The 14,974-nt window shown below is 60.3% G+C and overlaps 1 protein-coding gene across 1 annotated transcript in view; it reads right to left on the reverse strand.

Moving 5' to 3' along the window:
- Positions 1 to 1,765: 1,765 nt before the first annotated feature.
- MYO15A (myosin XVA) overlaps positions 1,766 to 14,974 on the reverse strand; it is a 46,826-nt gene continuing 33,617 nt past the window's right edge. Inside the window, exons 57-65 of the mRNA XM_070060056.1 lie at positions 13,849 to 13,943; positions 13,625 to 13,702; positions 11,433 to 11,529; positions 9,647 to 9,807; positions 8,639 to 8,772; positions 7,565 to 7,698; positions 7,334 to 7,467; positions 6,285 to 6,425; positions 1,766 to 2,753 (exon numbers count right to left, since the gene is read on the reverse strand). Of these exons, the coding sequence (XP_069916157.1) occupies positions 2,652 to 2,753; positions 6,285 to 6,425; positions 7,334 to 7,467; positions 7,565 to 7,698; positions 8,639 to 8,772; positions 9,647 to 9,807; positions 11,433 to 11,529; positions 13,625 to 13,702; positions 13,849 to 13,943 (1,076 nt within the window). The 3' untranslated portion in view covers positions 1,766 to 2,651. The remainder of the gene's footprint in view (positions 2,754 to 6,284; positions 6,426 to 7,333; positions 7,468 to 7,564; positions 7,699 to 8,638; positions 8,773 to 9,646; positions 9,808 to 11,432; positions 11,530 to 13,624; positions 13,703 to 13,848; positions 13,944 to 14,974) is intronic.

Genomic DNA, 14,974 nt, shown 5'->3' on the forward strand with positions numbered 1-14,974 from the left:
AGATGTACTTATTGGCCAGCGCCGTGGCTCACTAGGCTAATCCTTCGCCTGCGGCACTGGTACTCCGGGTTCTAGTCCTGGTCGGGGTGCTGGATTCTGTCCCAGTTGCTCCTCTTCCAGGCCAGCTCTCTGCTGTGGCCAGGGAGTGCAGTGGAGGATGGCCCAAGTGCTTGGGTCCTGCACCCCATGGGAGACCAGGAGAAGCACCTGGCTCCTGCCTTCTGATCAGCACGGTGCGCCAGCCGCAGCAGCCATTGGAGGGTGAACCAACAGTAAAGGAAGACCTTTCTCTCTCTCTCACTGTCCACTCTGGCTGTCAAAAAAAATTTTTTTACTTATTTATTTGAAAGGCAGAGTTACAGAAAGAAGGAAAGACACAAATTTCTATCTACAGTTCACTCCACAAACGGCCTCAACAGCTGGAGCTGGGCAGGCCGAAGCCAGGAGCTTCTTCTTGGTCTCCCTGTGGGTGCAGGGGCCCAAGAACTTGGGCCATCTTCTGCTGCTTTCCCAGGCACACTAGCAGGGAGTTGGATCGGAAGTGGAGCAGCTGGGACTTGAACCGGCACCCACAGGGGATGCCGGTGATGCCGGCGCTACAGGCCATAGCCTTACCCACTAAGCCACAGAGCCAGCCCCACACAAGAGGTTCTTACAGGGGTTAAATGCCTGGGTGAGAAAATAAATCCTTTCTCAGATGCCAGGACTTCTGCAGTTACATCCCTACCTACCCAACCCGCCACTACCAAACCACAGCTCCTCCAACGCAAAGTCCTAAGGCACCAGCCCTTTTCCATCAACATTTGTTTCTTCAAAACTATTTATGTATTTGAAAGGCAGAGTTGGGGCTGGTGCTGTGGTATAGTCGGCTAAGCCTCTGCCTGCAGCGCCGGCATCCCATACGGGGGCTGGTTCATATCCCGGCTGCTCCTCTTCCAATCCAGCTCTCTGCTGTGGCCTGGGAAAGCAGTGGAAGATGCCCCAAGTCCTTGGGCCCCTGCACCCATGTGGGAGACCTGGAGGAAGCTCCTGGCTCCTGGCTTCGGATTGGTCCAGCTGCAGCTATTATGGCCATTTGGGGGGTGAACCGGTGGATAGAAGACCTCTCTCTCTCTCTGCCTCTCAAATAAATAAAATCTTTAAAAGGGGGGGGCAGAGTTACAGTGATGGAGAGATCTTCCACCCATTGGTTCACTCCCAAATGGATGCATTGGCCAGAGCTGGGTCTCCCACATGGGTAGCAGGGGCCCAAGGACTCCGGCCATCTGCTACTTTCCCGGGCCATTAGCAGGAATCAGGATTGGAAGTGGGGCAGCCTGGACTCTGCTGCACAACGCTGGCTCCCTGAATTCCCTCTTGAAGTGAAATCAAGAACCTGGGTACCGTACCAGGTCCAGCGTTGTGACAGTAGGTGAAGCCACTGCCTGTGATGCAGGCATCCCATATGGGCACAGGTTCAAGACCCAGCTGCTCCACTTCTGATCCAGCTCCCTGCTAACGGGCCTGGGAAAGTGGCCGAGGACGGCTCAAGTGCTTGGGCCCCTGCACCCACGAGGGAGACCTGGAAGAAGCTCCTGGCCCAGCCCCAGCCAATGCTGCCATGTGGGGAGTGAACCAGCAGATGGAAAATCCTTTCTCTCCCTCTCTCCTTCTCTCTCTGTAAATCAGCCTTTCAAATTAATCTTGGGGAAAAAAAAAAAAAGAACCTGTGTACCACCTAACTGGCACCAAGGGGACAAGGGGATACAACAGGAAACAGTTTTCTCTATTTGGAATGTTTATTCCCTGCCCCCCCATCTATCCCTAGGAAACTCCTACTCATCCATCAAAACCCAACCCTGAAGTCCCATTCTCTAGGAAACACTCTTTCCCAGACTTCTGCCCCGACAACTGAAGATAGCCCTCTTTCTCCCACGACACTGCTGTGAGACGGGGCCAGCCAGCTGCTGGGGACACCCAAGAAATGTGGAATGGGGAGACAGGGTTCTGCAGAGGGTGGCGTAAGGGCAGGTGCTTCTACCAGAAGCTCCGCCCACAGGGAGGCAGGGGCTCTACTGTGCCTCCAGCTCCGGCCTCCCCCCTAGCTGCTTGCAGGAGGAAATGGCTGTGATGCCGGCATCCCATATGGGCACAGGTTCGAGACCCGGCTGCTCCACTTCTGACCCAGCTCCCTGCTAACGGGCATACCTTTTATTTGCATAGAAATGACCGAGGGGCAGGATCCAGGCTGAGAGGCAGAACAAGGGGGGAGGGGGGTGGGCACCTGAGAAAGATGGACCGGGGGATGGGGAACAGCCTTGAACGTCAGACCCAGAGGAAACCAAACGCAGAGTTCACCCAGTCTAGGCCTGCTGTGCCCCAGTTGGGAGTCAGGACAGCATCTGTGGTGGGCACACGGCAGGGGGCCGCGGGCCGGGGTGCGGCTCTGCTGCCCCCGGGCCAGCCCCTGGAAGTCCCTCTTATGGCTGACCCAAGTCTGCCTTCCACCCCAACTTGGAATCGTGGCTTCTGGGGGACACTGGTTGCATCTCCTGCCTCCTCTTGCTCTCCAAGGCTCCGGCCCCTCACAGGGGTTCGCTAGAGGCCGGGGACTTCCCCTGTGGCCACACAGCCAGGCCTGGGGGCAGCTGCAGGGCCAGGGAGGGGCGGGGTCAGAGCAGCGTGATCTCACTGGGAGGCAGCGTGAGCCTCTTCTCGCGGGCGCTGAGCAGGCTCTCCACGTGCACGGCCACCACGCGACACAGCTCCAGCCCCTGCGGATGACACAGCCAGACTCTACGTCCATCCCACGGGTGAGAGGCGGAGCCCACCATCTGCAGAACGGAGCCCCGGGGGGCGGGGTGGGGCAGGCAGGGTAGGACGGGAGCTCACACAAGCTCTGCTGTGTGACCCCAGCCTGGTTGCTTGCCCTCTCTGAGCCTGCACGGCCTTAGTTTACCAGGGCCTGTCTCAGGGTGATAGTGAGGTTTCAGACTCTGCTGCACACAAATCCAATTTAAAACATCGGTCATCTGGGGCCGCCACTTGGGACACCTGGCATCCCATATCCCAGTGCTGGTTTGAGTCCTGGTATCCCTGCTGCCAATCCAGCTCTCTGCTAATGCACCTGGGGAGGCAGCAGAAAATGGCCCAAGTCCTTGGGCCCCTGCACCCCTGTGGGAGACCCAGAGGAAGCTCCTGGCTCCTGGCTTTGGCCTGGCCCAGCCCCGACTATTGCAGCCATTTGGCGAGTGAACCAGTGGATGGAAGATCTCTCCCTCTCTCATTCTCTCTCTCTCTCTCTCTCTCTCTGTCACTTTGCCTTTTAAGTAGGTGAAAAAAAAAATTCTACAAAACATCAGTCTGATCGATAAATGGTAGCAGTCGCTAATGCTGTGTTGCCATGGTTACCACCTGGCGAGCCCAGACAGGCACACACACACACACACACACACACAGTCTAAAACGGGCAGTGACCCAGCTTCAAGGTTCCCAACTAGAACGGGGGAGGAGGGGAGGGAAGGAAGTGGGGAATTGTGGGAAGCTGATCTGCGAGTGTAGGGCTCAGACCAAAGGCAGGGTGGAAGGCCCTGGATTTCCTAGGGCCAACAGAAGCTGCTGCGAGAGAGAGCGAGAGCGAGAGAGACAGCATAAAGTGACGGCAGCAGCGCTGGCTGAGCGCTGACCCCGTGCCAAGTCTTGTCCCGGAAGCTGTAAAAGTCTTGCCCTTTCGATTCCTGCAATGCCCCTCAGAGGCATGTGCTGTTGTCACCCATTCCACAGATTTCAAAACTGAGGCCCAAGGCCACACCCTGAGGTGCTCTTTGCCAAGGTGAGCAGTGCCCGCCCCCGCCCTGGGTGCCACCTCGGCTGAACACATCAGGATGCGTGAGACGGGGGGGAGTCCTTCCCTCTGCCACACGCCACTGCGATTTGGGCCTCACTGGGGTTGCTGGCCCGTCTGACAGGTGTGGAAGCAGGCTCCGTGAGAAGTAGGAATGCGTCGAGACCTCGCACACAGCCTGTCAGAGGAGGCAGGGCAGGGACCCAGGTCTGCGGGCTGTCACGCCACTGCACTGGGCTCCCGGATAGCTCAGGGCCCCCGCGCACCTTCCCGCCGCCAGTCATGGTTACCGGGGGGAGGGGGAGATTAACAGCCAAGGCTTGGGGGTCTGTGAGGGCCAGGGCCGAGCAGGTCTCGGTCACTGCAGTATCTCCGAAGCCAGTACAGGGCCGAATGAGTGAATGATCCTCACACATTCGTAGCCAGAGACAGAGGAGGCAGCAGAAGAGGGAGGGGGCAGGGGTGAGAGATTGGGGTTAGGGCTGCAGGGAAGCAGAAAACTCAGAAAGGCCTTCATCCACTCATCCATCCACTCACTCATGAATCCATCCATCCACCCACCCAACCACCCATCTGTCCACCCGTCCGTCCGTCCGTCCATCCACACACAGCCATCCACCCATCCATCCACCTATCCATGCGCCCATCCTTCCACCTCCTCATCCATCCATCCATCCATGAATCCATTCATCACTCATCCACTCATCCATAGACCCACCCACCAATCGATCCATCCATCCACCCGGCCACTCACCCATCCATTAATCCATCCACCTATCCACACGCCCACTCATCCATCTGTCTACCCACTCATCCATCTGTCTGCCCATGAATCCATTCATCACTCATCCACTCATCCATAGACCCCTTTGCCCATACACAGAAGTGTGCACTGAGGGGCAGACGCTGTGGCACGCAGGTGAAGCCTGCCTCCGCATCCCATATCAAAGTGCCTGGTTCAAGTCTCAGCCATCCCATGCTTCCTGCTAACGTGCCATAGAGGCAGCAGATGATGATGGTCCAAGTCCTTGGGCTCCCGCCGCCCACGTGGAAGGCCTGGATGGAGTTCCTGGCTCCTGGCTTCAGCCTGACCCAGTCCCAGCTGTTTTGGCCACTGGGGAATGAACCGGAGGATGGAAGATCTTTCTGTCTTGCCCTTTGTCATCTTTCCTTTCAAATAAATAAATCTTAAAAAAAAAAAAACACCCGAGGATTGTCATTGAGCCTGTCCTGTGTGCTGTGGGAGCTGACATTCTGGTGGGGGCGGCTATCCGGGAGCAGGGCCGGGGTCTCCTGGAGAGAGATGACATCTACGCTGAAACCCCACAAGGGAGCGAGGAAGCCCTGTAATGAGTTGGGGAAGTGTTCCAGGGAGCAGGCACGGCGAGTGCAAAGGGCCTGGGGCAGGCAGGCGAGGGAGCTGGAAGAGGCCAGGATGGCGGAGTGTGTGAGCAGAGGCCAGAGAGGGGAGAGAGGAGGGGACAAGGAAGGGCAGGGCTCCTAAATTGGAGGCTGAATGTCTGGGAGAGTTCTGTCGGCCTAGCCTCACGTGAGATGCCGAGAGCCTGGAATCCGGGGACAGGGCCAGAATGGACATAAAGGGGCTGTCGCAGCAGAGGTGGTTTCGAAAGCCTTGGGGCCCCACGTGTGCCCAAGGGGGAGAGGCCCAGACTTGGCACCGTTTACACCCGCCCAGGCCAGGAGGCACCAGGAAAGCAGTAGGAGCAAGGGGAGAGGAAAGAACACGAGGGCTCCATCGCTGGAGCAGAGAGGCCGTCCTGGGACTCGGGTGTGGGCCCAGAGCCCAGGGCGGCCAGGGGCCAAGGCAAGGTTCAGGGTGACCCGACTGGAGCAGACAGGGGCATGGTGAGAAGGGGCACCGTGGCCCAAGGGGCTCTGTTCTGTTCCTGCCCAGAGGCAAGGCTGGGGCCCGGGAGGCCCCTCTCTCTGGCCCTGGCCCTCAATGCCCTCTCTCTCTCTCTCTAGGAAGGTGACAGCTCTGGCTGCCCCACCTTCAAGGGGGCCGTGAGACAGGGACAGGAGCCCAAAAGTCACCCCTGCCTTATACAGAGTGGGGACGAGCAGGAGGCAGCCCGGGGCAGGAGGGCTCTGGTGTCTGTCTGTCACGTGGGAAGCCTACTTTCCCTACCCTCACTTCCAAGGCCCACAGTCCAGCTGCCAGGTGCACTTCCTCAAAGCCCCTGTGGCCCTGCCCTCTCTCCAACCTTCCGTGGCTCCCTAGTACCCTCGGGTTAGAATTCCAGGGGGCTCCGAGACCTCGCTCCCCAGGGTCCCGTCTGACTCCTCAGCTTTCCCGCAGTGTCACTGCCACGTCACGTCTGTGATCTGCTGTGCTGGACGGAGTGTTCCCCCGGGGAGCAGGGCCGGGCCCCGACCTGCTGTGGAGCCCGGCCCAGGGAACAGCCTGGCGCATGGACTGAGGGCGCGAGGGTGGGCTCACCTGCTCCAGCTGCAGCTGCATGGTGCGCTGGGCCGCCACGTCCCCCAGGGCGATCTCCACATAGGGGCAGCTGGAACTGGCTGTGGGCCGCTGCGTCCGTGTGGACTGGATCTCCTTCAGCGGGATCTTCACCATCAACTCCTGGGGACGGGGGTGGGGGGGGCAGAGGGGCCAGGCTGTGGGTGGGGAGAGACTCAGCCGCCCCACCCCTTCCCTGCACATCACGCCGGCAGCAGCGGGAGATGCTGGTTCGAGTACCAGTACCCCAGGGGTTGCCGTGGGGGGCACGCTGGGCACCGGACTGCCAGTCACCCACCGTGGGGACCTGGTGTGAACACTCCCTGCACTGCCCTGTCCCCTCCCTGCCTCACTTCTTCCTCCAAGGCTGTGCTTGCTGGAACCGCCCACAGCCCACGCAGTGGCCCTGCACTTGTCTCTGGCTCTGTCTCCTCCAGTCTGATCCGTATCCAGGGAGCTGGATCGGAAGTGGGACAGCCGGGTCTCGAACCCACTACGACACATCGCCAGCCCCCCCGATCCGGATCCTTCTGAGAAGAGATTGGGACACCCACGAGGGGGACACCCACAGGGAGGCCACTGCCCACAAGCCACGGAAGAAACCCTGACCAGTGGCCACCTGGATCGTGGATGTCCAACCTCCACAAAAGATAAACTCTGTGCAAGTCTATTCCACAGACACTCCAGCCTCCAGTCTACGGTCTTTGGTTATGGCGGCCCGAGCAAACTCATACCTGTTTGCATGGCTCATTTTCACCTGCACGGTAGCCCTGTGGGGCGGATGCTGTTGTCGTCCCTGCGGACGATCGCCCCAGGGTGCTGGGGGAGTCCCAAAGCTAAGGGTGGGATGGGCTCCTTAGCTCTGTCCAGAAATGCAAATCACCTACTTGGGAAAACCCATGGGAGCATGGGAGGAACTCACCCTAAGTGTGAAAGGTAGGTAACAGCAGTACAAGCCTGCTGAGCCCAAATCCATGGGGCACGCGCAGGTCGGGGACCAGCGAACAGAGGGCCAGGCTGGGGCCACTCACATGGGTCTCGGTGCTGAGGAAGTTGAGCCCGTTATGATTGACGGCCAGGATGCAGGGCGCGGGCACAGTGACGTTGCTGCAGCTCTGGACGAAGAAGAACGAGGAGCCGAACAAGGGGAAGGCACTGAGGAGGCCTGGGAGAGAGGTCACGGTCACTGTGGGGGGCCCTGGCGGGCAGGGGCTGTCTCTGGCTGCTCTCCCGCGGCCATCTCCCCCGGCCCCAGTCCTTACCCAGGAACTGGGCCCGGGCCTGGTGGGGGCTGAGCGCCTGCATCTGCGGCCGGTGCTGGCTGACCAGGTTGAGCCAGGCCGAGCCGGCCGTGGTGCGGTAGAGCTGGGCTGGGATGTATTCCTGGACCTCCCGCCTGCGAGCAGAGGGGAGGGGGCCCTGAGCGCCCGGTGTGCAGTCCTCACTGAGCACCTGTGGCCCCCAGAGACTAAATGCTGAGGATGCCATGGCAAGGGCGCTTCCAAAGCTCACTGGAAATGAATTAAAAGACAATGGGGCACAGCAGGGTAATGCCCTGGCCTGCGGTGCCAGCATCCCATATGGACGCCAGTTCAAGTCCCAGCTGCTCCACTTCCCATCCAGCTCTCTGCTATGGCCTGGGAAAGCAGTGGAAGATGGCCCAAGTCCTTGGACCCCTGCACCTGTGTGGGAGACCTGGAAGAAGCTCCTGGCTCCTGGCTTCGGATTGGTACAGCTTCAGCCATTGCGGCCAACTGGGGAGTGGACCAGCAGATGGAAGACCTCTCTCTCTCTGTGTAACTCTGAGTTTTAAATAAATAAATAAATCTTAGAAAAGAGAGAGAGAGAGGGAGACTGATTTCCATCTGCTGGTCCACTCCCCAAATGGCTACAACAGCCAGGGGCTGCACCGGGCTGAAGCCAGGAGTCAGGAACTCCATTCGGGTCTCCCACATGAGAGACAGGACCCCAGGAAGCCTTCGCGGGAAGTTGGATTGGGAGCGGAGTAGACGGGATTTGAACTGGCACTCTGATACGGCGTGTGGACAGGCAACCCTTGGAAGCGTTTTATCACTGAATTTGCTGTCAGCTATCAACACCAACCAGCAGCAACCTGTCACAGGAGGCAGGGAGTGGGGGAGGGAGGGAGAAGCCAACTCCCATAGGGAGTCGAAGACCTCAGTCCCAAGGCCAGGGTAGCCGGTGCACAGACAGCCCGGCTGGTGCAAGGGGAGAGCCCCGGGGGCCTGGGGAGGGCCAGCTGCAGGGAGGAGGGGTGAGGAGAGAGCTCCAGGGTGCCTGCCAGCCCTGGCTGAGCCAGGCAGAAGGGTGCTCACACACTGGGCAGGTAGAAGCGGTCCTGGGCGCGGTGCTGCAGAGCGGCCAGCTTAGACACCTGCTGCAGCTGCTGCTCGCTGGGCCTGCTGGCTGGCACGCTGCTGAAGAGGCCTTTCAGATAGTCCGGCAGGACCTGGGAGCGGGGAGGTAGGGGAGGTAGGTGACCCGTGCACCTGCGGGGGTCTGCGGTTGGCACGCTTCCAGCACCACCTGCTTCCCCGGGGTGGGAAAGCCCCTCGCTCTCCTGCGTCTGGGGGCGGGGTTCGATGACAGAGGCATGGGCGGGCTGTGGTCCTGAAAGCCACCAGGGAGTCCCCACAGCCATCTGGTGGGAGATGGGCTGGGGCAGGCACAGTACCAGCAAGGCAGCGTGCCCGTGTTACTCAAAATGCAGCCTGCTCCGGGGTCCCAGTGGGGAGTGGGGTTGGGGGGCTTGCTTGAAAACAGACTGCACCCCCCACCCCGACTCTGAACCATCAGACTGCAGGGTGGGTGGGGCATGAGGACTTGGTATAGCCCGGACCACTCTGCACAGCGCCCCCATGTGGCTGCAAGAGCGAAGTGGCTTTCCCACCAGGTCCCCAAGAGTTGCGCGCTCTCTCTGTGCAGGGGCTCCCACAAACGCCAGGCCAGCAGGGGAGAACCCAGGCTTGGTAAACGCCACGATCCTTGTTTTAGAGGGTCGCCATGTCTCAAAGGGGGAACACCGCGCAGAGCCCTGCTCTGGCCCTGCAGTGAGGGATAGGCCAAGCATTCAGCAGAGGAAGAAATCAGAGAGGGTGTCACGGAAGAAGTACACCCCCTTGCTTGGGGGGGGGGGGCGGGCTGTGCAGACGGAGCGACGGCAGGTGCAAAGGCCCGGGGATCAGGTCGTGAGGGTGGCAATGCCTCCGTGTGCAGAGGAGACCAGGATGGGGGTCAGAAATGCTAGCGGGGTCTCACGCATGCTCTCACAAGCTTGGTAGCACCCAGGGGGCCCCAGGCCGGCAGGCGCCCACATCACTGACCTGGCTGTAATGCATCGTCACATACAGCTCGTTCTCGAACTTGAGTGGCTGATCCCAGAGCACGCGCCGGAACCAGAGCATGTAGCCGCCCTCCACCTGCTCCATCTCTGAGGCCACGTCCAAGATGTAGGCGCGGCGGCTGAGCGGGCACACGTGCTGGCCTGCACGGGGCGCGGGGAGGGGGGCGGGTGGGGGCGGTGAGGAGGGGCAGGACACACAAGCGGCACCCGCACAATGCGCATGTGCAGATCCCAGCCCCGCCCCCAGGCTGGCCACCTCCCGGCTTTGGGACAGAGCCTCCTTGTCCTAGAACCCTATGTCTTCACTCGAACAGACCTGCTCCCTGCCTGGATCTGTGGCCTGGGGTCTGTTCAGAGAGGGGCGGGGAACAAGTTCCCGGGTGCAGGTCACCGGGGTCGGTGGCGCTGGGGGAGAACTGAGGGCGGGGCAGCTCAGACGCTGCACCAGCGTTTCTGCCTCCCAGCCTGAGAGGCCCAGGCTCCTGCTGGGCTTCTGACCCCGCTCTGGGACCTGGTGGAGCCACTCTCTGCCCCCAAGGAGGCTGAGTGCCGGCCCCTCCAAGGGTGTCCACATCCGAACCCTGGGACTTGGGATTGTGCTGCCTTCGTGGGCCAGGGGGACTTGGGAGCTGTGATTGTGAAAGATCCTGCGGAGGGGAGATGTTCCTGGACCACCTTGGTGGGCCCAACCCTGCACACGGGGCCTAAGGAGAGGGAGGCGGAAGATTTCACGTGGGCAACCTGGCGCCAGACAGAGCAGCCCAGGAAATGCTCTCACTGTAGGACTGACTCTGCTCCTGGAAACTTGTTAGAACCGAGGCAGGAAACTAACACGGCCTCTCCTGGCCCTGGTGTCCCTGTCTGCAAGTGAGGAGGGCATCTCCACTTCGTGTGGTTGTCGGGATTAAGAGTTGCAGTGCGGTGGCGAGAAGGCTAAGCCTCCGATGCAGCACCGGCATCCCATATGGGCACCGGTTCAAGTCCCGGCTGTTGCACTTTCAATCTGGCTCCCTGCTAATGTGTCTGGGAAAGCAGCAGAGGAAGGTCCAAGTGCCTGGGTCCCTGCACCCACATGGGAGACCTGGAAGAAGCTCCTGGCTCCTGGCTTCAGATCAGCGCAGCCCCAGCTGTTGCGGTCAATTGGGGAGTGAACCAGCGGATGGAAGACCTCTCTCTCTCTCTGCCTCTCTCTCTGCCTCTCTCTCTCCCTCTCCCTCTCTCTCTGCCTCTCAATAAATAAATACATTTAAAAAAAGGGGGGTTTATGGGGGCTGGCACTGTGGTGTAGCAGGTAAAGCCACTGCCTGCGATGCTGAATGCCATATGAATGTGAGTTCAAGTCCTGGCTGCTTCACTTCCGATCCAGCTCCCTGCAAGGAGCAAGGGCTTGGGGACTGCTTGAGGAGCCCCCTGGGGTCCCAGCATCCCCCAAGAGAAAAGCCTTGTGGGGCCCTGGGAGGGGGCTCCCACGGCCACTATGAAAGTGTGCCCTTTCGGGCTCCCGGGGTACAGGGCTGGGACTGGAAACCATCCTGGATGTGAGCTTCTCGGGAGCAAGGCCTCCAGGGCACACGGGGTGGGGGGGCCCGTCCGCCATGAGCCCCCATCCGGCAGGGGGGACACATGCAAGCTGAGGCAGACAGGCTGAGCGCACACAGAGGTCCTTCCGTGTAGGGGTCGGGGGGCTTCCTGGAGGAGGTGGTACCCGAAGGGAGCCTGGAACGGGGAAGGAGCCCACCTACTAAGTCCGGTGGGGGGGCCCTCACCTCGATTGGTGACCACGAAGATCACGTACTCGGCGGCAGCCTCGGGCCGTGTCAGCGCCATCTCCGCACAGATCTCCTCTACCACGTCCAGGGCCACCTGCGGCGAGGCAGGGCAGGTGACGCCGCGCCCGCCCGCTGGGCCTGCCCTCTGCCCTCCCAGCCCCACCCAGCCAGGCCTCCGGAGGCCACGTGCAGCTTTCCTGGCCTCAGCAGCCTCTGAGGATGGGCCTGGAGCAGGGAGAACACAGGTGTGGAGTTTGGAGGCTGAGGCCCGCTCGGCCGCTGTCCCTTGTTTGTGTGACCCTGGGCTGCCTCTCTGAGACACGGACTTGTCCCCCATACCTGAGGATTGCCGGGCCTAGGACCCCAGCAGACAGCAAAACCCTCACATGCCCAAGTGCCCTTTATAAAATGGCATAGCTGGGGTTGGTGCTGTGGTGTAGCGGGTAAAGCCGCCACCTGCAGTGCCAGCATCCCATATGGGCACCAGTTCAAGTCCCAGTTGCTCCTCTTCCAGTCCAGCTCTCTGCTGTGGCCTGGGAAAGCAGTGGAAGATGGCCCAAGTCCTTGGACCCCTGCACCTGCATGGGAGACCTGGAAGAAGCTCCTGGGTCCTGGCTTTGGATTGGCGCAGCTCCGGCTGTTGTGGCCAATTGGGGAGTGAATCAGTGGATGAAAGACATCTCTCTCTCTCTCTCTCTCTCTCTCTCTCTCTCTCTGCCTCTCCTCTCTCTTTGTGTAACTCTGACTTTCAAATAAATAAATAAATCTTTAAAAAAAAGGGCATAGTATGACTCCCACAATCCTCCTGGATACATCAATATTTATTTATTTTTAGATATTTTATATTTTATATATTTTTATATCTTTTAAAAGATCATTTGAATAATGAAGTTATTACTGAGTTAGAGATATCTTCCATCTTCTGGCTCACCCTTCAATGTTGGCAATGGGTAGGGTTGGGCCAGGCCAAAGTCAGGAGTGTGGAAGTCTCCCAAGTCTTGGGCCATCCTCTGCTGCTCTCCCAGGCACATCAGCAGGGAGCTGGACCAGAAGTGGAGCAGCCGGGACTCGAACCGAGCGCCCATATGGGATGCTGGCACTGCAGGCCACAGCTTAACCCACTGTAGCACAGTGTTGACTGCATTTTTTTTTTTTTAAATAATTTTGTTGACAGGTAGAGTTAGACAGTGAGAGAGAGACAGAGAGAAAGGTCTTCCTTCCGTTGGTTCACCCCCCCCCCTCCAAGTGGCTGCTACGGCGGCATGCTGCGCCGATCCAAAACCAGGAGCCAGATGCTTCCTCCTGGTCTCCCATGGGGTGCAGGGCCCAAGCACTTGGGCCATCCTCCACTGCCTTCCCAGGCCACAGCAGAGAGCTGGCCTGGAAGAAGAGCAACTGGGACGGAATCTGGCGTCCCAACCAGGACTAGAACCCGGTGTGCCGGCGCCGCAGGTGCAGGATTAGCCTAGTGAGCCGCGGCGCCGGCTATGACTCCATTTTTTTTTAAAAAAATAGATTTATTTAGTTGAAAGAGTTACAGAGAGAGGGGGAGAGACAGAGAGAGGTCTTCCATCCCCAGGTTCACTCCTCAGAGGGCCAGAATGGCCAGGGCTTTGCTGGGCTAAAGCCAGGAGCTTCATTCAGGCCTCCCACGTGGGTGCAGGGGCCCAAGGACTTGGGCCATCCTCCACTGCTTTCCCAGGCCACAGCAGAGAGCTGGATCGGAAGTGGAGAACCCGGGACTCAAACCGGCAGCCATACAGTGACTTGACCTGCTGTGCCACAATGCCTGCCCCTATACTTTATCTCTTAAAAATATTTATTTGTTTATGAAAAGGGCAGAACAACAGACAGAGAAACAGAAGAGAGAAAGAGAGGGCGGGGCGAGAGATCTTCCACCTGCTGGGTCACTCTCCAAATGACAGGAACAGCCAGGGCTGTTGGGTCAAGTTGAAAGTTGGGAGCCTGGAACTCCAGCCAAGTCTCCCACACGGGTGGCAGGGACCCAGGTACTCAGCCAGCACTTGCTGTCTGGGGTGACCAGTAGCAGGAAGCTGGATGGGAGGCTACTTCCTGCTACGGGTCCGGAACCAGGGCTCTAACATGGAATGTGGGGGGTGGGAGTGGGGGCTGTGGGAGAGCTCAGCAGCCCTGGGGGTCTCAGCCCACGCCCCCCCCCCCCCACTCACCGTGCACGTTTTGATCTTGAGATGGCGTTCAAGGCCTCCGGGAAGAAGAAAGAGCTGCCTCTTGGAACTGCGGCCTGCCTGGGGTGGGGGTGGGGGGGACAGACCAGAGGCTGGGAACTGGCGTCTGGCCCAGGGCTCACCTAGCAGGGCTGGCCACGTGTGCACCCCCAGCCGAGGGCTCCGGCTCAGGACCCAGACCCCCACCGGCCCCCGCCACAGCTCACCAGCATGGCCTTGAGCTCCATGCTACTGGGCAGCTCCAGGCGGCCGCCGAAACGCAGTGTCTTCTGCAGGTTCTGCTCGCACGCTTTGGCGATCCCTGCGGAGGCAGAGGGTCAAGGCCTCCCCGGAGGGAGGCGGCAGGGGTCAGGGTGGGGGTCGGGGCAGGGGAGGGGGAGAGGCTCCTCTTGCCCCCAGCCACGAGCCCACCAACTCGTCTCCCGGCCCCGTGGGGCAGGCATTCGCTCCTATCTGCTAGTGGAGGAACCTGAGTTTGTGGAGAAGGGGGCCGTGACTCGTCCAAGGCCCAGAATCACGTCCCTTTGTGGCTCAAACCCTTGTGCGCCACCGCCGGGCCTGGAAATAGCTATCTCCTTAAGGGGCTGATTGGGGAGCTGGCTCTGGGGCTGGGGGGGGGGGGCTACAGCCACACCCCTCCCCTCCCCTCCCCTCCCCACCCTGGAGTCATTGCTGCACCCAGGGCTCCTCTGGGTGAAACAGACCCTGCACCTGCTGGGGACAGAGGTCAACAGCGCCACTGGAGCACCGAGGGCTGCCTGCGCCCTCGGGGTGCCTTTCCCCAGAGGGCCACTGGGGGCGCTGCTTCCCCGACTCGGAGGCAGCGAAGGCAGCATCCCAACTCCGCCCCGTGAGAGCAGGTGCCTGGGCTTCATTCTCAGGGGTCCCTGTGCAACCAAGGCTGAGGAGAAGCCCCTTCTTCCTTTCTCCTGGGGGCCCACGCAAGATCCTGGCTCAGCCCCAGCAGCCAGGGAAGCAAGACCTCACCCTGGGGAACCCCGTGTCCACGGCAGGACTCAGCACCCCAGCCCACTCCCCTCCACCGGTCCCATGCGCCACACACGCTCACCTCCAGGCCTTGGCTCCTGCCACTCAGCCAGTCCACCTGCAAACCCCTACCCCGTGCTCACTACCTAAGGCGATGCCTCCTCTGGGAAGCCCTCCCTGACCACCCCCACTATGAGACCGGAGAAGCCATGGCGCCGATCCCTTCGGGACGGGATCAGTATTGGTGAACACCGCCTAGCACCCGGGAAGGGTATCTGGGTGTCCCTGCCCAGTCCCCGTGCGTGGGGGAGGCACACGGCCCTGGGGCCCCACTGGGCAGCCTCT

The sequence above is a fragment of the Oryctolagus cuniculus genome, chromosome 17 (assembly GCF_964237555.1).
Source record: "Oryctolagus cuniculus chromosome 17, mOryCun1.1, whole genome shotgun sequence".
NCBI classification, from domain to species: Eukaryota; Metazoa; Chordata; class Mammalia; order Lagomorpha; family Leporidae; genus Oryctolagus; species Oryctolagus cuniculus.